The sequence below is a fragment of the Paroedura picta genome, chromosome 9, assembly GCF_049243985.1.
Source record: "Paroedura picta isolate Pp20150507F chromosome 9, Ppicta_v3.0, whole genome shotgun sequence".
NCBI classification, from domain to species: Eukaryota; Metazoa; Chordata; class Lepidosauria; order Squamata; family Gekkonidae; genus Paroedura; species Paroedura picta.
This window is the reverse complement of record NC_135377.1, coordinates 1496263-1519694: the sequence shown is the minus strand read 5'-3', so window position 1 is coordinate 1519694 and position 23432 is coordinate 1496263. Positions and strand designations below refer to the sequence as shown.

General features: G+C 48.7%; 2 protein-coding genes across 5 annotated transcripts in view; one reads left to right on the top strand and one right to left on the bottom strand.

Annotated features, from left to right (window-relative positions):
- Positions 1–1168: 1168 nt before the first annotated feature.
- LRRC14 (leucine rich repeat containing 14) lies at positions 1169–10393 on the bottom strand. Of its 2 annotated transcripts, none has more exons than XM_077351307.1 (4): positions 10251–10393; positions 5191–5555; positions 3263–3898; positions 1169–2549 (listed from the first exon to the last, which is right to left on the bottom strand). In XM_077351307.1, exons 2-4 carry the CDS (start codon positions 5511–5513, stop codon positions 1979–1981), a joined length of 1530 nt encoding a protein of 509 aa, XP_077207422.1. In that variant the 5' UTR covers positions 5514–5555; positions 10251–10393; the 3' UTR covers positions 1169–1978. The 2 variants fall into 2 exon arrangements, with proteins under 2 accessions (XP_077207422.1, XP_077207423.1); XM_077351308.1 differs by having other exon boundaries at positions 10279–10388.
- Positions 10394–10491: 98 nt separating this feature from the next.
- Positions 10492–23432, top strand: part of RECQL4 (RecQ like helicase 4) — a 30178-nt gene continuing 17237 nt past the window's right edge. The window contains exons 1-8 of one of the 3 annotated variants that reach the window (XM_077351301.1): positions 10492–10561; positions 13618–13733; positions 14077–14110; positions 14932–15029; positions 19407–19550; positions 19877–20955; positions 21681–21780; positions 23187–23316. In XM_077351301.1, the coding sequence (XP_077207416.1) occupies positions 13650–13733; positions 14077–14110; positions 14932–15029; positions 19407–19550; positions 19877–20955; positions 21681–21780; positions 23187–23316 (1669 nt within the window). In that variant the 5' untranslated portion in view covers positions 10492–10561; positions 13618–13649. Of the gene's footprint in view, positions 10562–10834; positions 11063–13617; positions 13734–14076; positions 14111–14931; positions 15030–19406; positions 19560–19876; positions 20956–21680; positions 21781–23186; positions 23317–23432 lie in introns of those variants that run through there. The other 2 variants (XM_077351299.1, XM_077351300.1) reach the window with 2 other exon arrangements.

Genomic DNA, 23432 nt, shown 5'->3' with positions numbered 1-23432 from the left:
AGCCCTTCCGGGCATTGCTCCTTGCTTTGCAAAGTACCGGAGCGTTTAAATCTTGGCTGCCAACGAATTACAAGTCAACAGGACTGAGCTCTCCATACAGCTTCCAGCAGGATGTGAAAAAAGATGTTCCCGTCAATCATGAGAACAGAAGCAGCCGAGCCGAAGCACACAGCCCTAGTTCTGAGTGTCCTGCATAGTGCGGGGGGCTGGACTAGGTGACCCAGGAGGTCCCTTCCAACTCGAGGATTCTAGGAACCCGATTCCACTGTAATTCAACTAAATGAACATTGCAGAGCTGAAAAAAGTATAAAGGTGGGTGACTAAAATGACTAGGGTGCTGGAGCCCTTTCTGTGGAGAGAAGGGGACATAAAAGGTTTATAAAAATAAGCACGGGGTGGAGAGAGACTAGAACCCAGGGGCATCCGAAGAAGCTGAAGGGCAGCAGGATCAGGAAGGGCCAAAGGAAATACTTCTTGGCACAGAGAATGACTCAAATGCGGAATCTGCTGACAAAATGTGGATTTCGTGATGGTCTTAAGAATAGACTGCTTTAAAAGGGGGGTAGATTGATTCATGGAGGGTATGTCTAGCAATGGCTGCTCCCCAGGGTGACTGAGGGGAACCTCCATATTCAGGGGCACCAAGGCTCTGAACTCCAGAGCCAGAAGGCAACCTCAGGGGAAGGCCTCGAGGCCGTGATTGGCCCTCCACAGGAACTGGCTGGCCAACGTTAGGGAGGCGTGCTTTGGTGCAACTTGGCCCCTTCAGCAATGACCGAAGTGCGAGGAGGCCAGCACCACAGCGCGGAGGGGAGGGTGTGCCACTGCCTCGGGCTCTGGAGATTGCCGAAGTGGCCACACCACACCAAAGCGCACATCCCTAGGCCACTGTGTGAGGATGCTAGATTGGACGGGCTGATCCAGTAGGGCGCTCACGTTTCTTCTCCTTATGTTTTAACATTATACCTAGACTCAACCGACTTAGAGGGCTGAACAACTACTTTGAAGGATTTCACCCAAATTAAACTGTTCCAGATTAGTCCCACACGTCTCCCATTCCTCAGTCTGACATCCAGAACTGGCTGCTCCCTTGGTAAAACTTGCAAACTGTCTTGAACCAGGGGGAAAGGCTTGAGCCAAACAACATAAGCAGACACCGGACGCTGCCTCCTTTTTCTGATGAATCACCTTTTATTTCAGTCCAGTTCTCCATGAACTCTTCCCTCTCCCTTGCTTGGTCAGCGCAGACTCCCCCCCCCCCCATTTGATTATGTGTGTGGGGGGTGGAAGGGGCCAAATGCAGAAGTCCTCAGAACATTCAGCTACTTCCCATCTCTAGTTCCAAGGGCAAGAGAGGTTACCTTCCACTGCGTGTGTGTGTGTGCGTGTACGATATAATATAAAACATTTTTTAAAACCTTGGTCCTGCTGCATGCACCAGGACAGGGCTTAAAAGAATAATATTTGGCATTCACATTTAATGCAGAGACACCGCTGGCCGTGGCCCAATGCACGGCATATTCAGCTTATCCCCCCGCCCCGTCTCCCCGCCACCTGCCTGCCAATGCTTCCCTCTACCACAGGGCTCTTTCCTCTGACTCAACAGACCCACGCATGGCTTCCCCACCCTTACAAACCGGCTAGACAGCCGTAATAAACAAACTTGACTTGGCTTTCCCACCCGCCGATCAACTGAAAGAAAAGGCCGAGCACCCGGGATAAGCCTCTGCCGCTTCTAGCCAGAAGAGAAAGCCCAGCAGAGCTATGGCGGCTGTGCCCAAAAGCACCATGCAGGACGATGGGGGCTGCACACAGCTACCAGCACCATATATCTGCTGAAGGGACCACATGTGGGGCTTCTTCCCATTCCGGAAGTGCCCAGACAGGGCAGCGAGGCCTTCTCCCCCGGAGTACAGCAAGGTGATGAGAGGGGAGGAGGAGATGGGTGCCCGGCGAGGCAGCAGCCCCGCTCACCCGGCTACAAGCTGAAATAGTCCAGGCTATTGTGCCGGCAGAGGTTTGTGGTCCAGACGGCATCTGCCCTGTTGGCGCTCAGCAGCATCTGCTGGAGTTCATTGTTGACCCGGGAAAACTTCTCCTCGTCCACAGAGCCGTTGAGCAGGTTGGAGGAGGTGGGTGGCCACGGCAGGTCCTCCCCGTAGCAGTCCACGGGGTATGGGTAGATGACAAGCTTCAAGTCCGAGAGCCCCACGGTCTTGTGGAGCAGGTTCTTCAGTCCTTTGGTGGAAATGGGGTTGCCAAAAACACCCAGGTAGCGAAGCCGCGAGCAGCGGCAGAGGGCCGGGAGGAGCGTGCCCAGGTGGGTGTCCATCAGGCGGCACTCCATGATGTCCAGGTGCAGCAGGGTACCTGAGGCCTCTGCCAAGAGGAGCTGGAAGGGCTGCAGGAGGCAGTCGGAGAGGTTGTTGCCGCTGATATCCAGTTTCTTCAGAGCGGGAGTGTGGAGGCTCTGGGAGAGGTAGGCGAGGTCGTTTGGCAGAAGGTAGCAGAAGGCCAGCTCCAGGCTCTCCAAGGGGCTCTGCAACTCTCTGTGGACACAAGGGACACACTGAAGCATGCCTTGGATGCCCCCTCCACCTTAAGCCTGACCTGCTCCCAACGGCTCCTCCAACTGGACTCTGGTTTTCACACCTCCTCCCCCCCCCCACTCCCAACAGGCAAGGACAGCGGCAGTTGGGAACCAAGGGGATGCAGGCCATCTGGATGGGCACGCTACATCAGGGACTGTGCCCACGAGGCAATCAAGAGGGGGCGTGGAGACTGCCCCTTGCCTGGCACTTTCAGGGGCCCACCTGGATTGCTTCCCACCTCACGGGAACTGCACAGGGCAATACACCTTGGGGAAAGCACAGCTTGTCCAGCCTGAATGCAGAAATGAAGAGGCAGCTTCAACGTGTGTGCGATTTTCTCAAATGGGGTCCTCTTCTGCGGAGACCTAAATCTGCAGATCAGGGCTAAGCTCACCCAAAACAATTTTTTTGGCAAACTTGAGTGACAACCCCCCACCCCCACCCCCGACACTGGGAAAAACCAGACTTCTTAAACAAACACATGTTTTTCTGTGTGGTTAATTTCCCAAAAAATCAAATAGTGCCCTCTGTGCATGTGCTGGGCCCAGCAAGAAAGAGGGGTGGGGGATCCCCCGCTTCAAGTCTTGCAGGCCCATGCACGTATATGCACAGGTGTGCATGTAAGTTTCCAAACCTCTAGTAGTGGGGAACCAGGACTAGGGACGGCTTACCCCAGGAGCTGGGTGAGTTTGCCCGACAGTCTGGAGGAGCCCAGGTTCAGCTCCTTGAGGCACGCCAGGCGGCTGAGCTGGGTGGCAAAGTACTGCAGGCTCCCCTCCATGCCGACCGTGAAGCGGCGGACGTCAATGTTGCTGTAGGGCAGCTTCAGGCTGGCCAGGTTGGTGAACTTGGCCAGGTGGGGGAGGACCACTCTCAAGCCGGAGAGGCCCAAATTGTTGAAGCGCAGGTCCACCTGCCGCACGCCGGCCGGGTCCAGGAACTCCAGGAGCCCCACCGTGCTGGCGATGGAAAGCTCCTCCGCGCGGAAGTCCCGGCACCTCAGCCGCAAGGCGTTACTGCTGTTGATCTGCAAGGCGTCTTTCACGACCCCGTAGGAGGTGCTGTTCACGAAAAGGTCCACCCAGACATCCATGGAGACGGGCTGAGGGGGCGGCAAAGCCACGGAGTTGTTGTAGGGGCCCTTCCTCCTCTTGGAGGCCCGCTTTATGCACTTGCTCTGCTGCTTGGAGATGTCCAAGCAAGCTTTCGCCAGAGTGACCGTCCTGGACCACAGGCTCATGCTTTCGGGGCCATGCCCTTCATCCTGAAGGCCGGTCATATCGAGGATCTGCAATCGCTGTCCTTTGCTGTCGAAGGAACCGAACAAGCAAAACAATTAGGGCACCGTTACTCAGTGTGATGCCTGAGCCAGTGGCCTTCCCTCTCCTCCTCCCTGGGATTCTTGTCTCAACCTGTCACCACCATTCCTTTGGGCTTGTGCAAAATCAGATGGCCGAGAGGACAGCAGAAGGAACACCAGACAGAGACAAAGAACAAGGAGGGAAGAAATTTATTGCCTGCAGCTTTAAACAAAAATTCTTGAATTCTAAAAAGCCCACATGCCACGACTGAAAAAGTATATGCACTGCACAATCTTAGGCCTAAGACTGTAGAGTGTATAGGATAATTTTTCGATAATGGCCTGTGAGCTTAGTACATGTTTTTAAACTTAAAAGAATTTTTAAAATGCGGCACACAATAAATGTTTATATAATTTTGTAACCTGTTATCTCTACACAGACACCCAACCTTTTGAGTCCCAGCTCCTTCCAGTTGGGTTTTCTGCTTTCTGCCACACTAGAAGGAGCCCAGGACGCTGCCAAGGGAAAGTCAACAGGGGAAGCAAAAGCACTGCGAGTATAACTGGGCCATATTCTGAGATCTGCCATAAGGAGTGAGCCAGAGGGGTGCCGGCTTCTCCCCCACCCTGTGCTCGCGAGGCTGATGGAGGCGGCCAAACGGCAGTCCAAAACAATGGCCACACCCATGCAGTGCTCATCACATCGGCCCATCACAAATCCCTTCCTTCCCATTGAACCTCAGGGGGAAGCTTTGTCAGCTTTCAGTTGCAATTCTTGGAATGCAGGGCTTCTCTCACAAAAGAGGCATGACAAACAGAATCCTCCTAAGTTTTGAATTTGCTGGCAACTTTCTTTTCCCCCTATATTTCTACATTCTCTTTGTCAGTTTCCTCGCTTTCTCACCAGGAAGTATTTAGAAAAAACCTTTTAGAAATCAGATCTTAGGCTTCTGAGCCTTCCCACCTGTGTAAAGCCCGCATATAATGTATCTGCATGTGAATGAGCTGCAAACTGATATCAACAGCAGAACCATGACAAACAGTTAGAGTATAATAGATTTACTATGTTAGCTACCTTCATGATCCTGGTGAGGATAAAAAGGCGGAGTATAAACTTTTAAATAGAAATATAAGAAAATAAGCCTAAATTAGAATGGACACCAGTTGGGTGTCTGCAAGTGTAATAATCTTATTGGTCACTTTGTGGTTTTAAACAGTGTCACCAAGCAAACACGCATGCCGACACACCCACTTTCCCATTCTGGAGCATCAGCGAGAGTGCATGAATTTGTCACGTACCTTTTATTGTGGTGCCGGTCTTCTAGCATTTTGATCAGGTATGTCACCACCCCCAAAATCACGGTCTGGATGCAGAGCTTGTTGGGCCTCTCCCGGATCAGGGCGCGCTCACAGTGCTGGCATTTCCGCAGGAGCTTCTGGAAACTCAGGACCGGGAACGGCCAGGTCTGCACCAAGTCCTGCAATGCCAGGGTCCTCTTGTCCATGAAGGCTGCTTTGAACAAGACCGGGTAGAGCTCCTTGGGAAGGAAGCCCAAAGCACCGTGCAGGGTGGCATGGTGGGACACGACCTTCTGTGCGCAGAGGAACACCAGGGAGTGCATGGCAGCCCCCTGGCAGCGAGCCAGGCTCGCAGACCCACAGACCTGTGGGAAAAACAACTGTACTTAGACTTCTCTCCCAATCTCTCCCAGCAGCTCGGTGCTTGTTGCAAGACCACACTTCAGAGCCCAGGTAGAGGAACAGGCATTACAAGCAGGATGATGGGATACAGCAAGAACACTTGACACGGCCTGATATCGAAGCAGACCCACAGTTCATCAAAATGTGTATTGCCTACTCACGGCTCTCCAGGGTCTCAGGAGGGGATCTTTCACAGCCCCTTCTGCCTAGTCCTTCTAATGTGAAAATGTCAGGGATCGAACCGGGGTCTTCCTGCATGCCAAGCGGATGCTCTGCCACTGAGCCACAGTCCCTCCCTGAGGACATTTGGTCTGCCTCAGCACCACTTTCAAATGGCACAAGGACCAAGAGAAGGGGTGCAAACGCCACAGGAAGTCCCAATGTTTCCACTGAAAGCTGAAGCCCTTTTCCGGAGGTCCGGATTAAACCTTCCAGACCTAGGTCTACAGTGTATGTGCCGCCTACAGTAAAAGTGATGCCAAAGCCGAAAACGGAGGGCGAGCTGTCAGAGGTTGTGGGCTGGAAGGCCAAAATGGGCACAGGGAAGGAAAGAAGGCATTTTGGTAGAACAGTGGAAAGAAGGGTCACACCCTCCATGACCCCCCCCCCATTTTTCTCAGTGTTTTCCTTTTTAACAGACATCCCAACACTTTGCAAACAGCATCCTCAACAAGCTGCGTTTGGTGTTTTTATACTCCTTTAAAATATTGACACAAACTGCCTTGCCCTGAGCTAGCCCAGATAACCCACTACTTAAGGCTACTGATTAATTTTATTTATCAAAATGTTCATATGTCCCCCTTCCACCTAAACAGGATCCCCAAAGGCACCGAACAACAACATTACACCATCAAACGTGATTTCATGGGACAAGTGGGGAATGAGGCAGTGATTCATGAAAGCTCACTCCCTGCCACAAACTTTCTTTAAGGTGCTACTGGGACTTTGCCAGGCCTCAATTTACTCCTCCATGATACCACAAGATCCTAGAAACCTGAACAGACTAGTTACTTTCAATTCGGTTAATGCTTTCCTATTTACATTTAAAAAAAAATACTGTAGTTGCAATATGGATCATAATACATTCTTTAAGATGGGATGTCTGAATGCAGGTTTAACTTTGAAAAACCCTTCTGAGTCTAGTGGCACCTTTCAGACAAATAAGGTTTTATTCCAGGTGTAAGCTGGAATACCCTGATACTTGAAGAAATGTGCTTGCACACAAAAGCTTATAGTTTGACTCAAATTTTGTTAGTTTTAATGGTGTCTTTGGACTCAAACTTTGTTCTGCTGCTTCACCCCAGCAGGGCTTACCCACCCACTTTAAAAACTATGTCCCCTGACTTTTGAGAGCACAAAACATTTATCTCTCACTCTGGCAGAACCAGCCCGCTTCCGCCTTGAAGGCCCAGTTCCATCCTTGCCCAGCCCCTGATCTGGTTGGTTGCCAACCCCAGGCGGGAGGTAAAACAAACTCTCTGGGTAACCGTTGCCACCACCTGGTGGAAGTACAGGGTCACAGCTTGAGGAGCCAGGACCCCTAGCTGCCCCTTCCACACCTGAGGCCTTGCCTCTGGTCTCCCACAGCCCCAGCTCCTGAGCACTGTGGGGGATGAGATCTTGCAAGGGTCCCGTCCCCCCCCCCCCCCCCCGGTCTTCCCTTTGCACTTCCCCTAGCGTTTCCGGGGCAGAGGAGCTACACATGGCTCAGAGAACCATGGCCCACTTCCAATTTATAAAAGTTTATTTATTAAAAGAACATGGTTTAAAAAGCAGATCTTTAGCACAGCACAGGGTTAAGCAAAAGAGACCATAAGAAACTGGATGAAAGGCAGTCCTTCTGCCCCTCTGCTGAACATGCCCTCTCTGGTGTTAAGTGCTGGGCAGGCCCCTTTGCTTAAAGAGGTCCCAAAGTCTTATTGCATTGCTCACATGTCCAAGAGGGCTGCTCAGCTCCTCTTCCCAGAGCAGGCTCCTTCCCTGAGGATCTGCAGGAGAAGACCTCCAGCCAAAAGCTCCAAAGACAAAGACCCTTCCTCATTCTCCCCAACCCCTCCAGGTACCTCCTTCATGGCCAGGTCAATTCATATGTGAAGGGAATCAGAGTCCCTTTAAGAGCAACAGAGATTTATTCAAGGCAGGAGCTTTTGACTGCAAGCACTCTTCCTCAGACTATGACCTGACCATCTTGACAGTGGGAATAGATAAGCAAAAATTAATCCTGTTAAATTGGTAAACTGTGTCACAACATCCAAATACAGCCAATGATGACATCATGACACTGTCATGATGGTCAGGTCATAGTCTGAGGAAGAGTGCTTGCACTCGAAAGCTCACGCCTTGAATAAATCTTTGTTGGTCTTAAAGGTGCTCCTGGACTCTGGTTTTGTTTTGCTGCTTCAAACCAACACAGCTACCCACTTGAATCTCTGTGAAGGGGAAGGTGAACAGTGGCTTAGCAGCCCCTCCCCCCTCTCTCCCCCACCCCACAGGAAAAAACCTGTCCTTTTCAAATAGCAAGAGGGCATTTCATCAAACTCACTAAGGCTGATGGCAGATCACTATGTATAGAAAGGGGGAAATGCAAGAAACAATGCAGTTAGGAATACAAAACTGAATAACAATAGAAGCTGCAATACTAATGGTAAACTGCCTAAGGCAAGGTGCAGTATGAACAAAGCAGAGTGGTATAAGCCAAATGGAAGGGGAAGAGAAGGAAATGAGACAAGGAAAGCGTTAAAATTTACAAAAGCCAGAAAAGGATGGGAACAGACCTGAACTGAAAGAAGGAAGGTGCACAAGGAAACAACCCAGGGGAAAGGAGCAAAAGCAAGTGAACAACCAAGCAGATCGGAAAGCTCTACAGATGACCCAAGATGATCATACAAAGCAATTCAGACCCTCAGTATTCCGTGACCAACAAACAAACTCATTCAGCAGCTTCTTAAAGACCTTTTTAAAAGTCTTTTCTCCCTACTCAATGAACCTCCTAAATATGGTGGGTGTTTTCCACTTCCCTCTCCTGCAGGTTGATTGTCTTATCACAAACTGCTTGCAATTAAGAGGCCCATGGGGGTTGCACAGATTTAACCCCCACATCTTTCCTTCCACATTACAACAAACTGTTCAGGGTTTGAGTAGGCCAGCTTCTCCATTCCCATCACTCCCCACCTCCACTTTAATAATAAGTATTTTATTTTGTATGCCATCCTTCCCTGGCCAGCTTTAAGGGATATTCATGCCTCCTAGACAGATTCAAGTGGGTAGCCATGTTGGTCTGAAGCAGCAGAACAAATTTAGAGTCCAGGGGCCCCTTTAAGAACAACAAAGTTTTATTCAAAGTATGGGTTTTCATGTGCAAACACACTTCCTCAGAGACAATGTCATTTTGCTGCCCCACTCATGCCACCCCAAAGGAGATTTAAGAGGGAGGGGTTCTGAGAATAACAATAACAAGTCAAGCTGAAAGGTCAAGAAATAGAAGAGGAAGCTGCAAACTTTCTCTACAAATCCCAAGTGTCACAAATCTTCTGATCCCTCTTACACCCCATAGCCTGGAGTGCACCACAAATTGCTATTCTCTCTCCACCCCCCCAATACCTGCATACACAAGCTTACCCAAAAGGGAAACGGACTCCACTGAAGAAATCTTTATGAATTAACAAACATGCAGGTGCAGTGTCTATTTCCAGCTGCCGGTTTCTGGGCTTTCTCTCTGCTATTACTATATTTTTTATTGCAGATTGTGTTACAATTTATGTTCACATTAGACAACTATGGAAAAAAGCAGAAACTAGAAAAACGATCAACTCCTAAGTTGGGTCCAGATCTCTACAACCCCTGCACCCAGTTTTATCGGATATCTCACCCCTACTGATCACCCTGAATTGGTGGTCCCTGGCTCAAGAGACGTACCCCTGGCCTCCAACCGGCTGAGATGCCAGCTGAGATGCAGGCCCCGCCAGAGCCACTGAAGCAGCGCTATGCCACTGGGCTTACGACTGAGGCCAGAACTAGCAACTAAAACCACATTCCCCCTCCAGAACAAAACCCCAACACTGAATACTGAAAACACGGAGAAGGAGAAGTTTATCACTGTATTGTTCTTATTGAATTTTAACCCCATTTGAACATGTAAGGCGATCCCACAGGTGTGGCCAAACGGTGTCTCTCCAGAGGTCCATGGACTACAATTCCCATGAGTCCCTGCCGGGACATCTGGAGAGCCACAGTCTGGCTCCCTCTGGAGAAGGGCAACTCTAGGGTGACTGGAGGGTGGCAACCCAGCCACCAGCCCAGGAAGGCTCCTCCGCGCCCCCCCCCCTTGCAGGCACCGACATGGGGGCGGCCAAACTGTGAGGCTCCCAAAGTCCATGCACTACAATTCCCATGAGCCACTGCAGTCCACGGGCATCTGGAGAGCCTCCGTTTGCCGCCGCCCCCCCCCCCAGCCACCCACCTACCTACCTACCTACCTACCTCTTTGTTGTTATCGCGCCCCCCCCCAGGAGCGCCAGTGCTTCAGAAGCCCCCCCCCCCCGCCCAGCCGTTCTTTCTTTCGCCTTCAAGGGTGGGGGGCGACCACTGTCGCCATGGCAACCAACCCCAGCGATCACAGAGCCCTCCCCCCTCCGATAACCGGGCCTTCCCCGCCTCACCCGCTGCTCGTCGCTCCGCCTTCCTCACCCGCGGGGAGCCGCCTCTGCTTCAGCCCATCCCGAGGCCGCAGCAGTCCTCTCGCGCTTCCCGCCTCGCCGGCCACCGTCCTTCCCCTTGTGCGCAAGCGCAGACCAGGCCGCGCCTTCCCTCAGGCCCCCTTGGCCGCGTTATCATGGAGACGAGGCCAGAAGAGGCAGCTGATTGGCCGAAGCTTCTTTCGGCCCGCCCTGCCTCGCCTCCTATTGGCCGGGGCGCTTGGCGCGCGGGAGGCCAGAATCGTGTCGGGCTGGAGGGAGACGCGGCGGCTGCGGTAAAGGGCGCCGGGGAGGAGCGGGCGGGCTCCTGGGGGAGATGCGACCGGGGGTGGGCTCCTCGGGAAGGGTCGCCAGCCTGCCAACCGGGACCCCCTGAGGCCCGTCCCTCGAATCTCCAGGAATTTCCCGACCGGGAGTTGGCAGCCTTAGAATTTTAACGTCGCCAACCTGCAGGCTGCCAACTCCCGGTCGGGAAATTCCTGGAGATTCGAGGGACGGGCCTCAGGAGGTCCCAGGCCATGCAGCCCGCCGTCCAAAGCAGCCCTGCTCTCCAGGAAGCCAGCATGTCTCGATGGATAGTGGTTAGCAGCAGAACAAATTCAGGGTCCGGCAAGGACACGTCGAAGGCCAGCGCAGCGCTGCTCAAGGCATGAACTTTGGCGTGCCCGCCCCTGTGGACCTGAGGGTGTTGCACACAGCAGCTCTTCCCTGGAAACAACTGTGCTGGTCTTAAAGGCGTCCCTGCTGGACTCTATACGCCGGCATTTCTAGGAGAGGTACAGCATAGTGGAGGGCAAACGAGGTGGACAAAAGCAGGTGTCACGCTTATAGTACACTCATGGCAAGTTTTAAAGGCTTTGCAACGGATTCAGTGAAAGCAAGATTCTGGGGTGTCAAAAGAAACCGAACTCTGACTTCACTGGGTTGCCATTCTCTTTCACGAAGCAGCGGGTTAATACATTTAGATTGGATGGTGAAATAGATCGGACAATAGAAAAGAAACGTGCTCAAGTTTGTACCATTTATCGTGATGATGGAGATTGGCAGTAATTCTGGAAAATCTCCAGGCTCCTGGAGGCTGGCAACTCTAGATGCAATGGATCTCAAGCCTTCAGAGATCCATTTCTCCTGGAAGAAATGCCAGCTCTGGAGGGTGAACCCTGAAGCAACACAGCCCTGCTTTCCCTAAGCTCCGCACCCAAACATCCAGGAATTTCACACGCCAGAATCGGCACCCCTACCTCAGTCACTTGGGTCCTCCCAAGCAAACAGAACAGTATTCCTTGCTTCACCTACTTGACCTGTGTTATTGCTCAGACTCTCAATTCCAGTGCATGGAAAAAACAACTTGTAAACCCAAGGTCTGCTTGGGGGCCTCTCTGCAGGGGGAAGAGCATTTCCTGTAGCTACTCACCCTCTTTCAGTCCAGGCACAGATTTCTGTTTGCTGGCATCCACCCCTTTTTCTCATTAGGCCCCATCCCACAGTGTCAAGGTTCATGCTGTGAGGTCTTCAGGGCAGGGTGTCAGAACCACGTTGGTTCTGCCAAATAATTGTGGTTTTACTGTATGAACTTCCAGCCTATTCCCCCCTCCCCCTTCTTTGATCCTGTGTGCCTATGGAGCTTTGCTATGTAAATTACTCAGAAGGAAAAACTACTTTGGATTGTGAATCCAGGTGGACATTGGTTGAGGCTTAGGTGCGGATTCTCCTGCCTTCGCCTGGAGATGGGAACCAGCCAATAGCTGGCTGGGATGTCTGTTATTGTTTCCTGTGAGGTAGAGTGCATGCCCTCGAAAGCTCCCACCTTGAATAAATCTTTGTTGGTCTTAAAGGTGCTACTGGACTCTGATTTTATTGTGCTACTTCAGACCAACACGGCTACTCATTTGAATCTTTGCTTCTCGTGAGTTATGGTTTCCTGACTGAGTGGCCTTGAATCCCACAGAGCTATTCTGGCATGCTTCTCCTTTGACGCTTCCCCCATAAATTCACTTCCCACAAAGAGTTTCTTTGGCGCCAGCCATGACATTGATTTAGTGGTCTTGCTTGGATAGTGGCTCTTGAATTATTGCTCGGTTGTAAATATGTACATATTGATACAGATGTACCTCTATGTATATGACCCCTTCTTATCTAAGAATTGTATCCTGTGATTCTTATAGTTAGGTTTTATGGTCCTTTCTAATTATGTTTTGCAAATGACATTCCAAAGGGCGGGGCTCTTCCTCCCAAGCATGTATAACTCCTTGCTCCAGCGATGTAAACTCAGAACTGACAATGCAGCCCCCAGGATTCCTTTGCTACTGAATAAAGAACTCTTGTTCCAATTAACAAGGTTGCTTATTTCTGAGTCGAAGATTCTGACAGGATCTTTCTGCTCAGGCTGCAGGGCCAACAATACAAGTGGCTGTGATGGTACACGAGAAGCAAATCCAGATGGGCGCAGAACCACAATAATTTGAGTAGGGCTAGCTGCTTTGACTCTCATAGATCTCTTTGTGGGACTTGACCAAGGGAAAAGCTGGAGAGGGTGAGATGCTGCCTTTAAAGCAAATGGAAGAATTCTCAGCTGCTGTGCATGGGAGACCCACAATGCCATCCTTAGCAAAGGAGTCCAGGAGCACCTTCAAGACTAACAACATTTATGACAAGGGAGGAGCTTTCATAGGTCACTGCTCACTTCTTCACATAGTGCAAGATGGGTGGCCGTGTTAGTCCGTCTGCAGCAGTGGAAAAGAGCAAGAGCCCAGTAGCACATTAAAGAATAATAAAGTTTGTGGCAGGGGATGAACTTTTGTGAGTCACTGCTCACTTTTGTTAGTCTTGAAGATGCCCCTGGACTCTTGCACTTCCCCACTGCTGCCCATGTTGATCTATCCTAAGCAGAGTCACAACATTCTAAGCCCATTGGCTTTCATGGGTTTAGAAGGCTGCAAATCTGCTTGGGATCGCACTGTGAAAGGTGATCCCTTAGGATGCTAGCTGATTAGGATAATTTGCACCCATTGAAAGAAGCTGAACTCAGTTGAAAGCTCACGTCTTGAATAAGTCTTTGTTGGACTCTGATTTTGTTTTGTCACGTTGAAAAGTTAGGGGCAGAAAGTCCAGGAATTGTTTGTATCTGGCTCTAGGCTGATGACACGATTACATTTGAAAACTGCGGTTGGAGGTGTACTTAATTCTCTGCCATGTTCTAAATTCTGGCCTTTCATGTTTTGTGCTAGTGCTGGAGCCATGTATGAACTATGAAATAATAGCATCCTTCTATTTGATATTATCCAGCAAAATGTTTTTGAGGGTCAAATTAATGTGAAGCTTTTGTCTTCAGGTTCAACTTTTGGCAGGATTTCTGAAAGAAATATGGATAGATACAGTGAGGTAAAATTGCTACTGAAAAAATGGGAGGTTTTGTTTCTTCAAGAGCACCAGAGGAGACCAAACAAGGTATGTGAAACACTTTGGTTAAAACTAATAGAAGTCAGGGAGATTTCCAGAGCCATATCTGATGAGTTTATACATGTTATTAGTTAATAATAATAATATAGAAAATAACACAACTTATAGAATTGCCAAGTTCTGCGCAGCAGAGATCAAAATTCGTAATAGAATGGTCTGTTTTAAATGAATCTGGACAGCTGTGTTTATCTACCTTTTCTATTCTCTATTGTTATCTTTTAAGATGTTTTAATTCCTGGTTTTAATGGATGTTTCTTATGCTGGTCTATGACCATAATAAAACTAACTAACTTGGCTTCCCATATAAGTTTATACATGTTTATTTTCCTAGGCTGATGTTGCAGAAGCCCCTGAAGAGATTAAAAGTAAGTGTTTACTGTACTTTTCTATGCATGGAGATAAGGGAGGAGTGGCCAGAATTAATTTACATATCATATATAATATATTTACTCCTCTCCCCTGCAGTTCAGGGTGGTTTACAATGAAAGATTTTCACGGCACAGTCCAAGGAACATAACCATTTGGAACATATAATGTTTCAAATGGTGGAATTTGTAACAATAACACATTTAACACAACACTTGGGAATTAGAATGTTTCAACTCTGCAATTGGCTTAATAAACAGGATAATGTTTGTTCATTTGGCACGTCATTCAGTTAAGTGGCTGCCTACTCTTACAGTTTTCTGCTGCCTTAAGAAGGATGGAGGAACGCTTTCCTGGGAATAAGCCCAGCTGCATAAAAGGATTGCTTCTTTTGTCTCAAATCTTATAACTCGACCATTGAGCGTCCAGATTTCTGCCAGTGGAATAGATTGGCATTGCTTATTAAGAGTGCATTGAACGCATTATACTGCCTTATACTGAGTCAGACTCTTGGCCCATCATGGAAAGTATTTCCCACTCTGACAGGCAGCAGCACTCTTTCCAAAGACCTGCACCCTGATCCATTTCAAGGGAGATGCTGGGGACTGAACCTAGGATGGCCTGCCTGCAAAGAAGATGCTTTCTCAATGAACTCAATTAATTGTCGTTTGTAAATGTTTAACATCTGTCTGAAAAATTGGGCTTGACTGCTGCTTGAGAAAGGGTACTGGGTTTGGTGGACTCGGGAACTTAGTTGAGCTGGTGATTCCCTGGAGAGCTCAGAAACTGTTCTCACCCGTTGTTTTTTTCTTTGGCACAGACTTGTACATAGAGTACAAAACACTGAAGCGAGACAAGGGCCCTGAACTGGAAGTTAACACACAGCAGAGAACTCAAGAGCTTCTTGCTGCTGAACAGGTAACAAAGGGGCATTCACTGTTTGGAATGTTAATTCCGATCATCCTGTGGAGAAAAGTTTTCACTGGATTCATTTGATTTGGTCTTGAGTTTTGGGTTTTTTTGCAAATGAACCCCTTCCCCTTGGCTTTCTTCTGTAAGGAGGAATGATAGCTGCTATAGCATATTTTTGCAGCACTTTTCAGAGATTGTGAGCACAGCAGCTGGGCTGCGAATGAGCATCGTGTGGGTGGGGATTAGGAGCTGGATCTCTTTATTCACTTACCTACCTCATATATTCCTCACCTTTCTCCCTAGTGCAGTGGTTCTCCACCTTCCTAATGCCGTGACCCCTTAATACAGTTCGTCATATTGTGGTGACCCCCAACCATAAAATCAAAAAAGTGTTCTTTCACAGAAATTAAACCGAAATTAACCAATGGCGTGAAGATTCATTGTTCATGATTATATATAAATTGTTTTTTTCCGTGGTTTTTCAGTTCAGTTCTTGTCCCACCATGTCGCTGCTCCAGACAGACAAACCCTCTATCTCGATCTACCCCGCAAGGCTGTTGTGTGGATGGTGCCAAGCTGCTAGTCCTGCCGCAACCCCTGTGAAAGGGCCGTTCGGCCCCCAAAGGGGTCCCGACCCCCAGGTTGAGAACCACTGCCCTAGTGGGTATTCAAGGGGGCTCATGTCATTCTCCTCTTCTCCATTTTATCTTCACAAGAACCCCGTGCGGTAGGTTAAGCTGAGAGTGTGTGAATGGCCCAAAGTCACCCAGCATATTTCCATGGCATAACGGGGATTTGAATCAGCCTCCCAGTTTTTAGTCGGACACTGTAACCGCTCCAGGCAAGAGTTGGTGGATGAGGTGAAGGAGGTGGGGACCCTAGGGGGAAGTGACCATGTCCTCATAGAATTCCTTTTGAGATGGGGAGCCAAGGAAGCTTGTAGCCAGACGCGGATGTTGGATTTTCGTAGGGCAAACTTTAATAAACTCAGAGACATGATGAGTGTCATACCATGGACGAGAATGCTGGAAGGGAAGGGAGCATGTGAAGGGTGGGCGCTACTCAAACAAGAGCTATTGCATGCTCAATCAATGACTATTCCAGAAAGACGAAAACACTGCAGGAGCTCTAAGAAGCCTATTTGGATGAACAGAGAACTTCAAGAGGAACTAAGAAAGAAAAGGAAAATGTTCAGGAAATGGAGGGAAGGACAGAGCTCTAAAGAAGAGTACCTACAGGTTACTAGGCACTGTAGATCAATCATCAGAAAGGCCAAAGCTGAGAGTGAGCTAAGATTGGCCAGGGAAGCCCATTCTAACAAGAAAAGATTTTTCAGTTACGTGAGGAGCAAACGTAAAGTAAAGGAGGCAATAGGCCCGCTGTTGGGTGCGGATGGACAAACTCTAACGAAAGATGCAGAGAAAGCAGAAAGGCTTAGTGCCTATTTTACATCTGTTTTTTCCCACAGGTCTAAGTGTTTAGGCACATCTAGAGATGGCTGTAGCCAAAGGATAGTGTCTGGGTGGCAGGTTAACATGGATAGAGAGGTGGTCGAGAGGCATTTAGCTGCACTGGATGAGTTCAAATCCCCTGGTCCAGATGAAATGCACCCGAGAGTACTCAAAGAACTTTCCAGAGAACTTGCACAGCCCTTGTCCATCATCTTCGGAACCTCTTTAAGGACTGGAGATGTCCCGGAGGACTGGAAAAGAGCAAACGTTATTCCGATCTTCAAAAAAGGGAGGAAGGATGACCCGGGAAACTACAGACCAGTGAGTCTGACCTCTGTTGTGGGGAAGATAATGGAGCAGATATTAAAGGGAGCGATCTGCAAACATCTGGAGGACAATTTGGTGATCCAAGGAAGTCAGCATGGATTTGTCTCCAACAGGTCCTGCCAGACCAACCTAGTTTCCTTTTTTGACCAAGTAACAGGTTTGCTGGATCGGGGAAATTTGGTTGATGTCATTTACTTGGATTTTAGTAAAGCTTTTGACAAGGTTCCCCATGATGTTCTGATGGATAAGTTGAAGGACTGCAATCTGGATTTTCAGATCGTTAGGTGGATAGGGAATTGGTTAGAGAACCGCACTCAAAAAGTTGTTGTCAATGGTGTTTCATCAGACTGGAGAGAGGTGAGTAGCGGGGTACCTCAGGGTTCGGTGCTCGGCCCGGTACTTTTTAACATATTTATTAATGATCTAGATGAGGGGGTGGAGGGACTACTCATCAAGTTTGCAGATGACACCAAATTGGGAGGACTGGCAAATACTCCGGAAGATAGAGACAGAGTTCAACGAGATCTGAACACAATGGAAAAATGGGCAAATGAGAACAAGATGCAATTTAATAAAGATAAGTGTAAAGTTCTGCATCTGGGTCAGAAAAATGAAAAGCATGCCTACTGGATGGGGGATACGCTTCTAGGTAGCACTGTGTGTGAACGAGACCTTGGGGTACTTGTGGATTGTAAACTAAACATGAGCAGGCAGTGTGATGCAGCGGTAAAAAAGGCAAATGCCATTTTGGGCTGTATCAACAGAGGCATCACATCAAAATCACAAGATGTCATAGTCCCATTGTATACGGCACTGGTCAGACCACACCTGGAGTACTGTGTGCAGTTCTGGAGGCCTCACTTCAAGAAGGACATTGATAAAATTGAAAGGGTACAGAGGAGAGCGACGAAGATGATCTGGGGCCAAGGGACCAAGCCCTATGAAGATAGGTTGAGGGACTTGGGAATGTTCAGCCTGGAGAAAAGGAGGTTGAGAGGGGACATGATAGCCCTCTTTAAGTATTTGAAAGGTTGTCACTTGGAGGAGGGCAGGATGCTGTTTCTGCTGGCTGCAGAGGAAAGGACACGCAGTAATGGGTTTAAACTTCAAGTACAACGATATAGGCTAGATATCAGGAAAAAGTTTTTCTCAGTCAGAGTCGTTCAGCAGTGGAATAGGCTGCCTAAGGAGGTGGTGAGTGCCCCCTCACTGGAAGTCTTCAAGCAAAGGTTGGATACACACTTTTCTTGGATGCTTTAGGATGCTTAGGGCTAATCCTGCGTTGAGCAGGGGGTTGGACTAGATGGCCTGTATGGCCCCTTCCAACTCTGTGATTCTATGATTCTAATTCTGTGGCTCTCTGGATGGAGGATGGCCTTCCCCTGCTTCCAGTGTTCCAGCTCTGATATGGCTCTGGGTCAGGAATGACGCAAACGCTGCACAGCCTTTTCAAGCAGACAGTCGTTCCACTTTAAATGCAGTTCAAAAACAGGTTGTTTGTAGCCATCTGCAGAAGCTGTAGCAATCATTTTGTTTGTTTGTTTGTTTGTTTGTTTGTTTGTTTGTTTATTTCCCACCATTCCCATTCCAGTGGCTCATGGCAGGTCACAAAGTCCTCAATAAAAACCCATTAACCCCCATTAAAACGACATCCCAGATTCAATAGACACAATAAAAAACATAGCAAACAAAGCGATAAAACAGCTCAATCCCCCCCCCACCCCGCAATCTAATAACCCTCTACACTGGAGGGAGAGGGAGGCCCTAGGTGACAACGACCCAGGTGCTATCGCCTCACCAGGGTCTCTTCTTCACTGTCGAGACTCCCAGCTCCTTCAGCCTCTCCTCATGGGGCCTGGTCAGGTACTGGTGATTTCATTCAGACCTCATGCTTTATGCTGAATCTGCCCTTTAAAGTTTAGTATAGTTTAGCAGTTTTTAAATAATTGGTTCTGTGGGGACAGGAGAAGGATGTGGTGTTGGGAAAGGAACATAACTTACATGGCATGCAAGGATGCCAGACACAGGCGTATTATTGTCTGAACAATTAACATATTTCCAGTTGTCATTTACAGGAATGCATTTATATCTCCACAAACATGTGAGGCAGAAGCTTCTTGTTTCTTTCCCTTGAACCAAATCTGGCACAAGATCCAGAATCTATAAAATTCCAGTCAGATGTTTTCTAATTTTAGCTTTAATCTGCTGTTGTCTCTCCTGTCTAACACTCTTTGTGTCTATGCACACAAAAGCTTATAACTTGAATAAAACTTGGTTGCTTTTAAAGGTGCCACTGGATTCAAACTTTGTGATGCTGCTTCAGACTAACACAGCTACCCACCTGAACCTATTGCTGTTCAATTTTAACACTAGATTCAAATGAGTAGCCGTGTTGGTCTGAAGTAGCACAATAAAATTAGAGTCCAGTAGCACCTTTAAGACCTTTAAGATTTATTCAAGGTGTGCTCGGAGGTCGCATAACTAGTTATTGAATCTTCAATCTTCTGTGCAGCTACTCCTTTCTAGAAACATATCCCACCAGTTACATTGGGTTCTCTCTCTTTCTCTCCCCTCCTTCCTCCATAAATATATATTTTTGTCCAAGGCACCTGACTCAGGTTCCTGGGGTGCACACCTGAATCGAAGCAAGATGGGTCCTAAACTGACCCCACAAGATCGAGACGCACTCCAACTTTCTGTGCAGTATTTTGGGATGAAGTTGAAACGCAACTTGGGAGCAACTATTAAGGTTTGTCGAGTGAGTTACTAACATTCCCCTTATTCTGGTTATCTGAAAGAGGAAGAATATTGGAGACTGAAGCTCCTTTAAGTCTAGAAGCCCACAGGCCTGATGCATTTTTTTACTTTATCTCTCTGATACCAAATGTACAAGCTCATTCCTTAGAATACTGGAATCCGGAATTGCTACCCAGTCACAATGCAAGTCCACATGTGCCGAATTAGTGGGGGGAAATGTTCACCCTTTTGTAGCCTGACAAGTGTGGCAAGTGTGCTAAACGGGGAACAGATGAAAACAGCTGCTGAAAATTGACTGGGTTTTACTTCTGATCTTAGGAGCGTCCTGTGACCTTAAGAAACCCCCTCACCCCCAGGAGGAAGTCAGCCACATTGTCACAGAAGGACCTGGATCGAGCCCCCCAGGCTGTGTCATCCAAACCTCTAGAAGCTTCTTTGTTGGTGAACAATGTGGATCAGGTGTCTGGCCCTGATGCAGACGAACTTCCAGGCCTCTTCCCTTCTTCACTGCGGGGGCTGACTCCTGCCAAGCTCCCCCCCTCTGATCTAACGCCAAGGTTGCCACCACTGGATAAATTTCAGCAGCTGAAACGCACAGTGACCAAACGGCTGAGCAGCCTGGATGCTGGCTGGCTGGACAGGTGCCAAGGGGCAGAAATGCACCCTACAGAGGGTCTGAAAAGAGAGGGCTGTCCTGGGGGAATCAGTGGGGCAGCTCAAGGTCAGGAATCACCAGAACACGAGTCCTCGGAAGCCCATCCTCTCCCCCATAGTGAAGAGGCAGAGCAGGGCACATATCACAATTCTCCTGGAGGACAATATCCAGCAGACCTCATGAAAAGGAAGCCTGCCTGCCAGAGTGCTGGAGACAAATGTGTGCAAGAGAGCCAGATTGTAGGCACAATCCCTAGCAAAGAAGGGACAGGGTTAGCACTTGCTGGAAACCACAACACTGTATCTTCCACAGTCAAGCATCTCCATAATAGCCTGGATGCCGTTCATCCCATGGAGACACAGCTCCTGGAAGGAAGGACAGAAAATGATCTTGGTGAAGAGGGGGACAGGCATCACCCTAACCAGAGAGAAAAGGCCTCTTGCCAGAAGGACCCACAAGTTAAGGCTGCAAACAAAGACCGTAGTAGGGACAGTTCCAAAGGCATCAATCCAGGTGCGAAGCGCAAGAGAGCTACAGAACCAGCCAGGGAGAACGCAGCCAAAAAACAGTGCGGTGTCACTCAAAAGCAGCAGCTCAGTGCATATGATTTCGATGCTGAGGATGCAGCAGAGGTGCAAGAGGGAAAAGGGAGAGTTCCGCCCGTTTACTCGGAAAACCTGCTTGGGGAAGTGGAGGAGGAGCATCCCAAGCGGAGCGGGCGATCCGGCATCCTTGCCCACAGGTATGTCTTGGGAGGGGAAACACTGGCACTCCAATAGGGGTCCTAGAAACTGGCCTGTGGGGTTGCTAAGAACACTCTTAGTGCTACGACCCAGGACATCCCTTGAGCGTCACTCTTCCCTGCTTGCTGTGAGCCACATGATCAGGAGAAACGTTCCCAGGCAAAATGATACCTCTTTGCTTGGCACTTGCAGGGATGCTTCCACGCTTCGGGGGAGGCGGATGGGGCCAGCAACTAGTCTCTTTTTCTTTTCACAACTGGGAAAGTGTCTGCTATTAATTACCAACAGAGACAGTTTTATTTCTCCAATGTGTTGGTGAACTACATCGGAACTCAAAAGGACTGATTAGCTGTTTTAGCAAAGAATGATCATATGGCATCTTATGGCTTAATTTGGATATTATGACATAGTTTACTAATTTGCCACAATTTATTTTGCCTTATGATGATGGGAGTTCATAGTCTGAGGAAGCCCCTGCCTGGAATAAATCTTTGTTGGTCTTAAAGGTGCTCCTGGCCTCAATTTTTGTTGTGCTCCTTCAGACCAACATGGCGACCCACTTGAATCTCACACGGTTGTTGTGAGTATACAGTGGAAGGGAGGAGAATGATATGAGCTGCTTTGGGTCCCCCTTGGGGAGAAAGGTGGGGTAGAAGTGATGTAAATAAATGCCAGCATGATGTTGGGACACATTAAAATGGAGGATGCCTTTCTTTGCCTGCAGGGCACCACCCAAGAAAGATGGCAACTTTGTCCGCCTCAACCTCAAGAAGAAATCTTACGGGAAAGGATACGCCTTGAAAGGAAGGCTGCTGCGGAAGCAGGTAGAGTGCCGCTTGACTAGAGGGGAGAAGCTGGAATATGCACAGCCAAGGCTGCCGGGGTTCCCTGCTGCGTGGGTGGCCAGATATCGGGGGAGTGGGCTTCCTATTCTCAGGGGAAAGAGAGTTGGATAAACTGCGGGGCTCCTCTGAATTCAGCTCGATTTGTTTTATCATCCACGCTGAGCCGATTCCCTTGAGGAAAAGCATTTTATATCTGCGGTGATTTTGGAAAAATGGAATTGGTCTTGCAACTGCTGATGTTGCCCCCCCTTCCTTCTGCAGCGTTCTGCACGGCTCTTGTCCTGCTTGCCAGTCAGAAATGGAATGTTGACAAATGAGGGATGTGGATAATTGAATTTTTGAAAATGGATGTTCTTCATGCTTTGTGTGCTGATTATCATTTGCCTGCTGGAATCATTGTCTGGGGTAGTTTCTTGGGTACATGTTTAAACGCGTAACTTAGGTGTGCCTTTGTTTGTGGCAGTCTGCTAGGCAGATTACACCTGGAGGCTCCTGTGAACTATTCCTCTGTCGCTAGCCTTCAGCTCTAAAGAAAGCATAAGGATTCTGTTTGTCGAGAGTTTAGTCCATGTGAGTAGCTGCCTTACTTTCAAGCACATACAAAATATCTGTTGTGTGAATGAGATGCTTTCTCCTTTGCTCTTTCTCCGAGTATTAAGAAAGGCACAATAAAGAATGCCAAGAGCCTTGCTTGGGCCGCTCAGATCCAATATGATCCTTGATCCTGATGATAGGGGTTATGGTTTAGCACTGCAATAAAACGAAGGCAGTTGTGAACTGAGACTATCATATACTTTGGCATTTAATGCTGTCTGTCTGCATCATTCTTATATTCTGGAATCAATCTTTAGACTCAGCAAGAAAGGCCAGCTATAAGTGGAATAAATAAACTGCTTACGCAGCACTTCCATTTAGACGCAGCCAAACGCCCTTTCAGCTCGACACGCATGGTGCTTTTTTGTAATGCACCCGTTTTGTGGGGAGGGACAGCCTAGAAATCAAAATAATAAATACATAAATAGAACTTGGCAGGTGCCTTGGTTTCTGCCTTTGCAGCAAATAAACTGATTAAGCTCTCTCTCCAAGTGGCCTCTTTGTTCTTGTCTTTGACACATGTCTGACTGAAGAATCACCTTTATGGGTTGATATGAAATGAACCTTTAAGTATTTGATGCTCTGGGGACCAGGTGGAGCCAAACCGGATGGGAATAGACAAACCAGGCTAGTTTCCACCTTCTCCCACCCACTCCTGGATTTGCAGTCTAGTGGCAGGAAGAAGCAGGGCCTGATGCACGGAAGGGAGGGCAAGGTCTCCCCTTAGCACTGAGCTGGAAGGAGAGTGGAGGGCATCTGTGGACTTAGCCTGTCCCTTGGTGTCTTTGTAGGCATGGAAGCAGAAGTGGCAGAAAAAGGGAGAACAGTTTGGAGGAGGCGGCCGGCACCTAGACCGAAGCGGTGATGCTTGCTTCCGATGCGGAGGGCTTGGCCACTGGGCTTCACAGTGCAAGGGGAGAGGTAAGCTTATCAGGATTCCACATCCACACACAAAGGCAGAAGGTTCACAGTGGACGAAAGGAAATACTACATACAGGGGGTGATTCAGATGTGGAATTTGCTGCCAGGGGATGTGG